We start from the raw sequence: 13,086 nt of genomic DNA, 5'->3' as shown, positions 1-13,086 counted from the left end.
AGAATTAGAACCAGAGAATGGAAGTAATTCGTTACTTGTAACGAAGTTACAGTTACAAGTTACTTTTTTGGTAACTGTCTGGTAACTGCATTACTTTTTTTCTTTGGTAACTGTAACGGCAACGAAGTTATATTTTTTTGATAACGGTAACGAATTTTACAGTTACTTATATCGTTACTTTGCACATGATTGAACACAAGCCACTCACACTGTAAAAAAATTTCTTTACACATATAATAGATGTAAAATAGATTACACGATTAGTCCTGTATATATAAAAAATCATGGAATTTTACAGAAATTACGTAAGTCCACAAGAATTATGTAAATTTTATTGTGTAAATATATCTTATTTTATATCAAAAATTATTTAAATAGCAGGATATTTTGAATATTTTCTGTAATTATCCAAATTTTAGTAATATTACGTAATATAACAGAAATTTTTCGCGTATTGCTATTAAATGTATAATAATATATAGTGCGAAATGTATATTGCCATATTATCGTTCCTGTAGCTACACATACACGTTGTAATTGTACTTCCACAATCTGCTTAGTTACAAACCAAGAAATTATTTTTATTTACATATTGCAAATTTACGAACGTGTGGACGTTTACTTTATTATAGTGGGTCTTAAAATTATCCACTATAATAGTTGTAATTTTACACAACAATACTTTACAGTGCATAGCGTTTGAGACTAGAGAACGGTCTTACCTAGGCCCGTCCGCCATGATTGGCGGTCGTAGATTTAAAAAAAAAGTAACGGAAAAGTAACGAAAATTTACTTTCTCAAGTAACGGTAACTGCAACGAGTTAATTTTAAAAATCGATAACTAGTAACGGTAACTTGTTACTTTTTGTCCTCGGTAACGAGTAACTGCAACTTGTTACTTAATTTTAAAAAGTAACTTTTTATTCTGATTAGAACATAACCTGTTACACTTCCTTTAACAAATAAAGATTATTCCTATAAATTGTGCATTTATTTTATTCAATTGCCATTTTCGCTGGACGAGCCAACAAAAGGAGTGGAAGTAAAAAAAAAGGAGCTATTATTATTACGTTATTATTGGCACAGCTAAATCAATATGTAAACTCAGTGTTCGAAAAATACAAAAATCAAGAAAACGTCGTGTGAAAAAGTAAATTTCGTCATTGGACGTTACCGTAAAAATCCGACAGCCGACAGTAGACAGATGATCCAAATCGGATTACGATGAAATCGTAGGAAATAAAGTAAATTGCGGAGCAGAGACGCTAAACAACCACGTGGAAATCAAAATGGTGGAATCCGTGGCATGATGTCCGTGATACAGCCATGCTGCGATTGCCACGAATGCCTGCCGATTGCCGCGTGCGCGATGTCTTCGAACGTTTCTTGGAACCTCGAACCATAAAATACAAAATAGAATGAAGAGACGGGTACGTTTCGATATGCGTCCAATAGCTAATGGGCGCGTTCAAGTCGACAAAGCGACTGGCCAAGCATTTAAACATGATTGGTTGGATCCACAGGTAAGAACCAATCATGCTCATTCGCTCGGCAAGCGTGCCTAGCCGCTTTGCTGTCTTGAACTTGCCCAATAGTAGAGGTTTCTCTCTGCTTCTACCATGGAGGACGGAGCATCTACCATTGGCTGCGTTCAGCAGCTCAGCAGTTTTGCAACCGTTTTGTGATTCTTCACTGAGATAGGACTATTCCTTTAATTCTAAAAGTATAATCCAATCACCGCGATGAATCGTAAAACGATTGCAAAACTGTTGAGTCTGCTGAACGCAGCCATTTCAACCAAAAGCAACCACGGCCAGATTTTGCTTTGTAACATCGGAATCCTGTTTTCTGATTGGTTGCAGAAGGTGCGTTCCGTATCGCGCATGATGTGCATGATGCATCCATTGTCCTTGTTTGACATTTGGTGAGCAACAAGGATAAACAATGCATCATGCGAGAAACGGAACGCACCCAGAGTGTCGTACGACGCAAATCGGACGCAGTGTGAATCCAGCAATATGGGTGTGGTCTCATTATAAATGCTTTGAAATATTTGATTGACCAATCGGAAGAAAGAATTTTACAAATTGACCTATCAAAGAATGTTTCGAAGCACTCGTAGCATCACGTCGACCGTACCCGATGTCTCCGATGATCTCCATGGACCCCATGTGATGTACGCGTTCGTTGCCGTGGAAACGATATTACGCCGGAACGCGGATCGCAGGGCCGTCTACGACGATTGTGACGCCCGTTAATAAAAAATTATGTGAACCTCGAAATTTCCGACTGACCTTATATAAAATGATCTCTACGCGTATTTGCTACGACAATTAAAAAAGGATAAAGAGTATATTAAAATTGATATACATTGGTAAAAATAAATGATAATGGATATAAATTACGACGAGCGGAACCAAATAGAACGTCTGACAATGGACATCACCGTCGCGATTGGAAATCTTGTTTATTGTCATTTCTACGGCACTGAACGTAGTTGTACTCCTAATATTGTGAATGAAAAGGGACGCGCGGCGGCAACAATAACGACTCCGCTGGAACAAGTGCCTTATCAATCTTGTGCAGCGGTGCAGCGATATCGACGAAGATGTCTTGCTGCGCCGGTAGCAAGAACGATGAACGCGCCGAGCCGACACGAGTGCGGGGATGCACGGATGTTTTTTGGCTCTGCTTCTTCATAGCGTTTTGGTTTCTTATGGTATGTATATAGTTGATACTGTATATATCTGATGCCACGCATTAATTTCTTACCTTTTTTTATATAACAGACACATTTGCAACAATATTTTGGCATTTAAAATATATTTCGGGGTATCTGAGATACACACACACACACACCGCTGATTCTATCGAGAATATAGTTTCTACAAAGTGTCTGTTAGAAATTTTATTGGTAGCAGGATTGGTAAAGACTAATGTTTTTTTTAAGAATAAAACATATTGTGTTTCTTCCTAAATATGTTATTAATGCTTCAAATATGCTTTAAACAGTACGATAAAAAAAACATTTAAAACATATTAAAAACATCAATTAAACATGTTTTAAACTGTTAAAAATATGTTTTTTATCGATCCTGATTGGTAGGGAAGCTAAAGATTTAATACAAAATCTGACATAAATGTGTATATGTTTTTTGTAGCTATAAACTAATGTACATTTATTGTATTTGAAAAGAAAATTATATTTCAAATTTATTAAAAGTGAGATAACAGGTTTTGGTGCAGCGACAAAGAACAGGGTAGTACTGTGCTAGTAGGAATATAGCAAAGTTTGTCAGTAAGATACAATGATAGATTAATGGCTAAAATTAAACAAAATTTGCTTACTGTATAATTGCTATACAGGTTATATATATATATATAGGAATCTGTGACTTGCTATTGAGATTGATGATAATTGACTTGCAATTATTAGTGACTTATGATGACATACAATTATACTGACACACACACACACACACATATATATAACTTAGATAGCATTCACATAGTTTATTGAAAAAGATATTTTTTTATTTTAGTTTTTATAAATAAATTTAAAGTTTATTACAATATAACGTAACAATTTATTTATTATGTACAGATCTTGATTGCTGCTTTTGCAATAGTCTATGGCAATCCTATACGGCTCATAAATGGATACGACAGTTTTGGAAACACGTGTGGCATGAAGAATAATCCAAAGTTTGGCAGCATGGAGCTTTCTGGACAAGATACCAGCGACAAACCGTCAGTCACATATATTTCTTCCTAATTGAACCAAAGCATTCATTCCTGTGATAATACTTCTGCAAATAAATATGTTATATTCCAGATACTTATTCTTCCTAGATATAAATAATGTCACGCAGTCATTGAAGATTTGTGTGAAGAAATGTCCCGACAAAATTTTGCGGACAATGAAGGATATCTGTAAATTTTACAAAGAAACAGGATCACAGTTGTGCCACGATAGACCGGGTGGTGGTTTCAGTGCGTGCAACAGCGAAAGTAGTATATTTAAGAACGGATCTTGCCCTGAACGACCGGTTTACCCCGGTATACCTGTTTTAAATCGGTGTATCCCTAGGGCAGTGAAGGAAGTGAGCGAAACAATAATCTCAAATTTATATGGCTTAATCAATTCGTGGGATGTTATTGAACAGGTTCTGGGAGATTTATGTAAAACCTGGAAGCAAATTCTGGCATTATCTTTTGTTGCCTGTGGTAAGAATTTAGCATACTATTGCATAATAACATATGTAGAAGCTGTATATAGAATGTACTTAACTAATCTTTTTGTTTCAGTTTTATCACTCTTTACAATAGCTATTTTTCATTTATTGGCAAGTGTTGTAACATGGATTATAATCGTACTTGTAAGCATTGCTTCCACAGGTAAGTTGCATTTTGGAAAACTATGAACTTACAAGGAAATCCAGCTTTTCAATGAATGTATACATACATGCCAAATAAATTAGCTTATAAATGAACAATATTTGTAGACAATAAATAAATATACATCAATAAGTGTATGCGCTTCTCACAGAAAGGAATTGCTGTTAAAATAAAAACACAAGAAAGATTTCTCAAGATAATATTTTTATGAAATTATAATTGTTTACATTGTATATCTATTGTTGATCAATGATTGTTGGTTAAGTAAATATAGAAATAAATTGAGCTATTAGCTATTTGAATTTGAAAATGCACATGTAATGTACTTAGAAAATTTAATACTTACCTTTCTAAAACTTTTAGTGAATCTCACTTTAAAAATAAAATCTTACTCTTAAAGATTAAAAATTTTCCATTTTTTTCGTGGCTTAATTTTCACTCCTTAGAGTGAGAGTTCATTTTAAAGAATTTAGAAAGTAGCTTTGACTAGTAAAATCAAAGATATAACATTTTTTATTCTACTATTTTTTAGTTTCGAAAATGTGCGTAGATGCTATGAACATATCTGTATCTTTATATTTTAAAGAATTAGCTTGTAGAATATAAAATTGATGTAAAAAATAGTTTATAAATGTTATACTTATGTTTCTATCTTTTTTAAAATTACTTATGTATATGTCTATACAAATTATCATAGATAATAAATCTGAAAACTTATCTTATATTTGATATATATTAAGCAGATTTTATTATAAAGAAGTAATAATGGCATTTTTATTTACAGCGGGTACAATTCTTTTATGGATGACATATGTTGATATTAAGAAAACCTTGGACAAAACTGATCCAAACCAACTTCTTGAAGAAGCTGTCAGAAATGAAAGAGCATTTCTCGCATTTTCCATTATTGCTACTATTATCACTGTAAGTTATTCTATAATAAAAAAGATATGTATTTATCTGTATTTATAAATATACTCATTAACTTTATTATAAATAATATAGAATTTCTTTTCTTAATTTTTTTCATTTTACAGGTTATTTTACTGTTTCTTTCATGTATATTACGCAAACGCATCAATTTTATGGCAGCACTATTCAAAGAAAGTGCAAAATGCTTAAGAGAATTGCCTGGCTTATTTTTCCAACCAATCTTAACATTTATATCTTTAATATTGTTTTTTGCTTTTTGGATATTTGTAATTCTTTGTCTTGCGACAGCAAGTAAGTATCTTACAATAAATGTAACTGAAAATCAAGCTTATTTTATGATCATAAGTAAAAATTTCTTATGCTTTATTATAGATTATCCTGAAACAAAATCAGTACAAATGTACAAAAATACTATATTTGATCCTGTCAACTTAAGCTCGGTTGGTGAAAATGCTCCATTAATTGAGGAGAAAAAAATAGATTTTTCTCTTGATTCTTTCAAAAGTAATTTATTGTTCCATATGTATATGTATGTATATGTATGTGAAAAAATGCATGCGTACACATATCTTGGCTGTGTTCCAAAATTGACTTCCAGTGAAACTCAAGAGATAGTAATATCTCGGTGCTAAGACACGCACAGTCTACAGTTTGTGTTGTGTACATTATAAATTTTCAACATTGGCAATGTAAATTTTGGAACATAGCCTTATAATTAATAAAGAAAATGAAATAAAATAAATTATTGAACATTTCAGCTTTTACTCTCGTGGAATATGTTGATGCAACTTGGGTAAAATACATGTGGTGGGTATATCTTATAGGATTAATATGGACATCGGAATTTATTGTTGGATGTCAAGGAATGGTAATATCAGGTTCTGTTGCCCACTGGTACTTCAGGTAATATTTATAACAGATTGGTGTAGAATATATGTGTAGACATATTTATATTCGATATGCTTTAATAATGACCAATTTCTCTCATTAGAGATAAAAACGCCAGCTCATTTCCAGTATGTTCATCCATAGGACATTTAGTTTGCTATCACATGGGCTCTGTAGCATGTGGATCACTTTTGATAACCATGTTTAAATTACCTAGATTGATTTTAACATATTTGTATGCCAAGTAAGTTTTTTCGTAAAAAAAAGATCCAGATCACTTTTTATCAAGGATTTTTCTATTCTTGATTACATCCTTGAATACATGTTATATATATCTTCTTATTTTACAGATTCGAAAAAACTAAGGAAACATCTCCATGCTCTCAGTGTGGTTTAAAATTCTGCATTTGCTGTTTCTACTGTTTGGAAAAATTCATTCGCTATATGAATCATAATGCATATACTGTTGTTGCTATAGAGGGTACCCACTTTTGCAACGCGGCCAGAATAGTATGTTCCAGTCTTAAAAGATTTTATATCTATCTTTATAGAGAGTAGACAGTAGAAATAAATAAATAAATATAATGGTATATTTTATAATAAAATAATGTACATGTTTTATTAACATAATAAGATATGAATTTTTTTTATATTTTGTAATTTCTTTAAGGCTTATGCAACACTCGTCAGTAATGCTCTTCAAATAGCAGTAATTAATGGATTTGGCGATTTTATATTATTCCTGGGAAAGTGTTTCGTTACAGCTGCAACCGGAAGCATCGCATTACTTTTTATGAGACAAAACCCGGAGCTACACTTTTATGCTATCCCGATTTTTGTTATTTGCGTTTTCTCGTTTTTCATTGCTCATTGTATAATTTCCCTTTACGAAGTAAGTTAAATATACACACACACCAACATATTTCATATGAGAATGATTTTTATTAAATGATATCTTTTATAATCATTTATTATTTTAGACTGTTATCGACACGCTATTCTTATGTGTATGCGAGGATAAGAATTTAAACGGTGAAAATGGAAAGTGGCGTCAATCTGCATTAGCACAAATCGGAGCCTCTAGCAGTAACGCAAACGGACAACAATCTCATGAAATGACACCGATAAACGGATAAGTATCCGATATTTTAGATACGTCTTTTTTATACACATTTTTGTACACATATTTTTTTATATGATAGAATACTTACTCTTGCATTTTATCACTAATAAGATTAATCATGGTGGAATTATAGAAGGTGTGTCGTTGCGCATAACGGCGGCAGAGAGTGGGGGGACATTTTGTCAACCAATCACGTAGGGCCCATTCTATACGCGTGGAATTCAAACGTTCACAGTAGATGATTAATAAAAACAGTATTAGAGAGAGAGAGGAGAGAGAGAGAGAGAGAGAGAGAGAGAGAGAAGTTAAAATAACGATGAAATCTTTATTTTAACCTATTAAAATATAAAATATTACAAACTGTAACCATATTACTGATTAGAAATACGATTGCACATATTTTTTATTTTTCTTTGTTTTCTTATTACATTATTTATTTTTATTTGCATATTTACATTGCGCAACCTAATATCTGGTTCGCACCAAACATGCGATTACCTCCGTTGGAAATTTGTACTCAAGCTTCAGACCTACTTTCGCAGTTAATGTATGAAAAATGTTGTCCTGCATATTAAAAAAGTCTCCGTGAAATAATTGAAATTCAGTATCCATGATTTTTTTGCTGCTTCCATGAAATCATTGGAAGGAACGATATAATTTCCACGCGAAATACATGAAATTCAATCAGTTTTACACGATAATCGATCACACGGTCGATCTGTTATAATAACACGCTAAACACGCAGTGCCCCGAAATAAACACAGCCATATAGGCCCGTATTCAGAACGCGCTTACAACGATGTTAGTACACTAACATATATACTTTACGTCACGTATATTATAGAATTTCAGAGATAAAAGTGCGCTTTTATCGATAAAAACGGGTTCTGAATACGGGCCATTGGATTTTAATCGAATGGGCCCCCCATGATTGGTTGTCCACTCCCTACTACTTTTAGGCTACTGCGCATCCACGGGAACGACACACCTTCTATAATTCCACCATGAGATTAATAAGAGTACATTCCTTTCGTTCACGCGTGCAATATTTGTATTGTTATGCAAACAATAATTTGTCTCGAGTTATTTTTATAACTAAAAAAAAATATTTAAATTTTATATGAAAATATGATTCGTTCATAGTATATTTTTAATATATGACGAGATTTATATTAATAAGAAAGGTATATTATAAATAAGTGAAATACTTGTTTAATTGTGTGTGATTTCAAAATATCGATTTTCTCGTAGTATTTAAGAAACTCATTTTTTAAGATTACAGATCTTCTTTTGTGATAAATTATGCTAGAATATTCTGAATTATTAGTTATACTTTTTACTCTTTAGTTACAGAATATTCTGAATTATTAGTTATCTCAAAAAGATATTTGAAGATATTTTGGTAATCTTGATTGACATGTAAAATATTCGTAATTGCAAATATCTTACTATTTGATAATGTGAACGAATTATGATTATAAAACAGAAAATAACATGGTGTCAATTAATTGCTCACTTTGAGATTTAAAATCCGCTTGTATTTAGGGCTAACTTTTGATTTAACTGCCAGATTTTAAAATATTACAGAATATTTTACAATATTCACTAGAATCATTGTACTTCAAAAAGAAGTTAGATTATGATATTATATTTTATAAGAATTTTTCATTTTGTGGAATATATGTTTTACTCAGTACTAAATATCTAATTGATGAATAAAGATAAAGACTAGATTAGATTTTTATCTTTTCTCTAAACTTTGTATCATTGAAGTGCCATTGCACAAATTGAAAACTCTGTGTCTTAAGATATATAATAATATTCATTTTATTGCTTGTATACAATAAGAGAATAAGAGATTAATATTTTTAGATTTTAAGCATACGTATAAAGAAAAGCAAGTGCAAGTCAATAAAGCTATAAAGTACAATTATCATTTACAAAAAAAAAACGCATTCCAATGCAGCAAAGTGCAATTATTTGTAGTTCAAGAAATTGTCAACACATAAAATGTGGATCATTTATATATTAATGAAAAGAATTGTTCCTCTGCTAATTGCAAATGAAAAACCTATTTTCTAAACTTTACACACGCTTCATTCCTTCCAATCAAAAAGTTTAAAATAAAATAATTAAATGTCCAATTCACACTTAGATAATAAGAGGTTTTTATACTTCGATGTACAAAATATATATTGTTAGATATTTTAATAGAATGTATTAAGCAAGCGTTTGTGCGAGATAAATTAAAATATATATATCTAATTGTATGTTTCTAAGATATATTTAAAGTATTTTAGATTGATATAAATTTGTGTTAATAAATATAACATTAATTACGAAGTACAAAGCAGTATCAACGTATTCTAAATATTCAACGGTATTAATAACATATTGTATTGTGTTGTACTAATATTGAGAAATTTTGTTTTTTGCTGATGAAGACTCAAATCATGAGTGGAAACGTTCAAAGTCAAGATTTATATTTTTAGTATTAAGAATTGCGCTAATTGATAACCAGCGTTTACTCCTATTGCCTGTACTGTATGTTTTGTTTTTTCTAAATTGTTTTATTTTTTTTAATTACACATATATGAAACACATGTTCGTGATTGAAAATATTTGTATTGATAGCTTTGAATGATTTTATTATTAAACTTGAATAATTTACGAGCACAATACTTGTAAAGAAAAGGCAATTCAAAATTAATTATGTATGTACTTAATAACATTATACACATATATGTAAATATATATATGTACATGAGATTATTTAATTAATCTTCATGAAATCATCATATAAATAATGTAAGAACTAGAAGATTTTTTTATCACTTTCCTCTTTCTTTATATTTATTTAAAAATTCTCATTATGTTAAAGTTTTATTTATAGATATTATTAAATAATTCCATCGTACAAGAAAACATCTCTCATTTATCATATTAAAAATATATTTTATTAATGATATTACAAAATAATATTCATTTTATCTTCTTCTTTTTTGAATTTGATTTTACAGATTTTGCTTTTTTAACTTTTTTAGCTACCATGGGCTTCTTTTTTATCTTTTTCACTTTGTTTTTCACAAGCTTTTCTGTATTTTCATTTTTATCCGTCTCAAATTTTTCTTCCATTTCCATTGCTTTTTCCAATAAGTCACCCTTAAATATTTCATCTGTGGGATTAACTGCATAGGACAAGTCAGGTTTATTTGCCTGTTGTACCATTTTCTGTTCCACTCTATTTATATACTTATTAGCAGCCTTTTTTGCTAATGATTGACGAAGCTAAAATTTTTTATAAATTATAAGAAATATTATATAAATAAATACAAAAAACAGATCAATCATAATGCATTTATTAAATATAAAATAAGACTTTTCTATTACCTTGGCAGGGGAAATGTAATTGGGATTTTCCCACAAAGTATCACTGCCGAAACTTCCACTAAATATTTTGACTGGATTCAAAACAAATCTTGGACCAATTTCGGTTAATGCACCATCCTCTGTTAAAATTTGGAAGTTTCGGAACCATATCCTATTGTCTAGAACAGTGAATGTATATACATGATCAAAGAACGGTTGACTTTTAGGATGATGATTTGGTACACCAAAAATCTGTGTCAGTAATTCCTTCAAAAGACTATAATGCGCATGTGTGGTGAAATTTTCATCAAATGATAATAATGGCCGAGATCCTCTCAAACAATTTCCTGTCATCTTCAACTCTCCCATTGTATAAACTACAAATAAGTTAATGTGCGATTATACAAATTATGTTTAAACGTATATGTCGGCTCCATATATTAAAAATTTATTAGATGTAATATTTACTATTTTCTATGAGAAATTTTGCACTTGGACCAGTGGGTATATTAGCGAACCATATATAAAGGTCCCGCTTCATTCGACCTTCAAACAGGATAGCTTTGTTGCAATTCTTCATTTCACACATCTCGTTTACTACTTGTAAGTTCTTAGTGCGTTCCATCTTGCATTCTGGACGATGATGTGGCATCAGTTTTTTTAAATCCTCCATGAGATGTCGATGTCTATAATTGATACCTCGAGTAGCAAATACCAATACCCGTTGCCTGTTGATCCACTTCACCTACAAGAAAACAAAATTTTCCTTTTCATTAAACAAATGTATACAAAGGGTAACAGTAAAAATTAGATTATAGAAAACAATAATTTTTTTTTTTAATTATTGACTTAACTAATTTTTGTTAAATATGTTTTCTAAAAAGAAAATACTGATATGTTTTACATGTAATTCTTTTTCATTAATTAATACTTTACAATATTAATTATATTGAGTAATTAGTACAGGTTATTTGCAAACCTTTTTAGCAGCAGGTTCATCTGCCACTTTCTTTTTCGGTACATCTTCTTTCTCCACATCTTCTTTCTGCTTTCTCTTTAACGTTTTTTTCGTCATTATAGGAACAAACGAAATAAATGGTATCAAGAAAGATAAATAAGATTTTCCAATTAGATTCGTAGTACACTACTCACAGGATTAACGTGGACGTCGTGGACTGTGGCACATCACTGAGGACGCACGACCAGTGTTGCCAGTCGTAGGGAATTTTCTATATCCATATAGACATTTAAAGCTGGTTCTACATTAGTCGCTTGCAAGCGTTGCTGTCCAATAAATATCAAGCTAGATCAATCGTAATAAAGAATCAATGGCTGCGTTCAGCAGACTCAACAGTTTTGCAACCGTTTTGTGATTCTTCGTTGAGATAGGACTATTCCTTTAAATCTAAAAGTATAATCCAATCAGCGCGACGAATCATAAAACGATTACAAAACTGCTGAGTCTGCTGAACACAGCCAATTATAGTGCCAATTTATCCGGTTGCGTCTTCAGAATAGTCTAATTTTAATATTGGAGATATACAACCGGTCACAGAAAGGTTGCAACGCTTTTTTTTCGATGTTTGTATATTGGGGGTGATCCCGATTGATCACGGCTCGATTGGACACCACCAATCACAGTGACCGGTGCTTAGGAGCTTTGTAGTCTCAAGCGCTGTGAGTGGCTCGTGTCCAATTGAGCCGTGTCCAACTGGGTGCCACCCAATGGGAGAGAGAATGAGAGGGAGATTGGCCGTCTTCCACAGGCCCTCTCTCTCATTATTGTCGACCACATTTGATACACTAGTTAGATACAGATCGCGCAATCCATTCTCTATGTCTTTGCCCCAGATTTACAATAACCCTGCATTCGTTTACGCAGTGGTTAGCGCAGAAGTATTATTTTATTCTTGTTGTTCATCGAGTGTTAAACAAGGATTAAATGATACTCTCTGCGGTAACCTCTGCGTAAACGAATACATCCTTGTGCTGGATTCACACTGCATCCGATTTTCGTCGCGGGATCCGATAGCACACATCATTAATTGGCCAATTTAAAATAAAATATTCTCATTGGTAAAGTAGTGAAAAATTACTAGGCACCGGCCAATTTAAGTGGATGTGCGCTATCTCACTGTGCGCTAATGGGACCCTCCCGATTCACCCATTTCTTATGGCTTAAGGCTTAAAACCCTATTGTAGTTCCAGACTAAGGGCTATCGCACATGAAATGCATAACAGAGCATAAGCATAACATAAGGCCGCTAAACCAATGAGTATCTTATGTAAATCAATATGGCGACATTATGCTAGATGCTCATTGGTCCAGCAGTCTTATGTTATGCTTATGCTCTGTTATGCATTTCATGTGTGA

The 13,086-nt window shown here is 31.9% G+C and overlaps 3 protein-coding genes across 4 annotated transcripts in view; 1 reads left to right on the top strand and 2 right to left on the bottom strand.

Moving 5' to 3' along the window:
- LOC108765581 (eukaryotic translation initiation factor 3 subunit G-like) overlaps positions 1 to 1,343 on the bottom strand; it is a 4,309-nt gene extending 2,966 nt beyond the window's left edge. Inside the window, exon 1 of one of the 2 annotated variants that reach the window (XM_018514356.1) lies at positions 1,175 to 1,343. The gene's annotated coding sequence lies outside the window, so the exon portion shown is untranslated. Of the gene's footprint in view, positions 1 to 722; positions 742 to 1,174 lie in introns of those variants that run through there. The other variant, XM_018514357.1, reaches the window with a different exon arrangement.
- Positions 1,344 to 2,461: 1,118 nt separating this feature from the next.
- Positions 2,462 to 7,632, top strand: Ctl1 (choline transporter-like protein 1). The gene is made up of 12 exons (XM_018514354.1): positions 2,462 to 2,719; positions 3,605 to 3,750; positions 3,836 to 4,227; positions 4,309 to 4,398; positions 5,183 to 5,322; positions 5,436 to 5,622; positions 5,704 to 5,835; positions 6,090 to 6,234; positions 6,323 to 6,463; positions 6,570 to 6,729; positions 6,890 to 7,111; positions 7,200 to 7,632. Exons 1-12 carry the CDS (start codon positions 2,609 to 2,611, stop codon positions 7,353 to 7,355), a joined length of 2,022 nt encoding a protein of 673 aa, XP_018369856.1. The 5' UTR covers positions 2,462 to 2,608; the 3' UTR covers positions 7,356 to 7,632.
- Positions 7,633 to 10,358: 2,726 nt separating this feature from the next.
- Positions 10,359 to 11,873, bottom strand: LOC108765580 (ribosome biogenesis protein BRX1 homolog; the record flags this gene model as incomplete). The annotated part of the gene is made up of 4 exons (XM_018514355.1): positions 11,692 to 11,873; positions 11,181 to 11,457; positions 10,734 to 11,089; positions 10,359 to 10,631 (listed from the first exon to the last, which is right to left on the bottom strand). Coding segments are annotated over exons 1-4 (1,002 nt in total), but the record flags the coding sequence as incomplete, so codon positions are not given.
- Between the last annotated feature and the right edge of the window lie 1,213 nt (positions 11,874 to 13,086).

The sequence above is a fragment of the Trachymyrmex cornetzi genome, unplaced genomic scaffold (genome assembly GCF_001594075.2).
Source record: "Trachymyrmex cornetzi isolate Tcor2-1 unplaced genomic scaffold, Tcor1.1 scaffold5, whole genome shotgun sequence".
NCBI classification, from domain to species: Eukaryota; Metazoa; Arthropoda; class Insecta; order Hymenoptera; family Formicidae; genus Trachymyrmex; species Trachymyrmex cornetzi.
Note: the sequence above shows the minus strand (reverse complement) of the source record. Positions and strands in the feature narration are given on the sequence as shown.

What these genes read in the sequence shown, in the direction of transcription:
- Ctl1 (XM_018514354.1), top strand. Translation starts at nt 2,609, where the DNA reads ATGTCTTGCTGCGCCGGTAGCAAGAACGATGAACGCGCCGAGCCGACA. An exon ending in TCTTTGTCTTGCGACAGCAA is followed by an intron (nt 5,623 to 5,703) that starts GTAAGTATCTTA and finishes GCTTTATTATAG; the next exon opens with ATTATCCTGAAACAAAATCA. An exon ending in GTTGCCCACTGGTACTTCAG is followed by an intron (nt 6,235 to 6,322) that starts GTAATATTTATA and finishes TTCTCTCATTAG; the next exon opens with AGATAAAAACGCCAGCTCAT.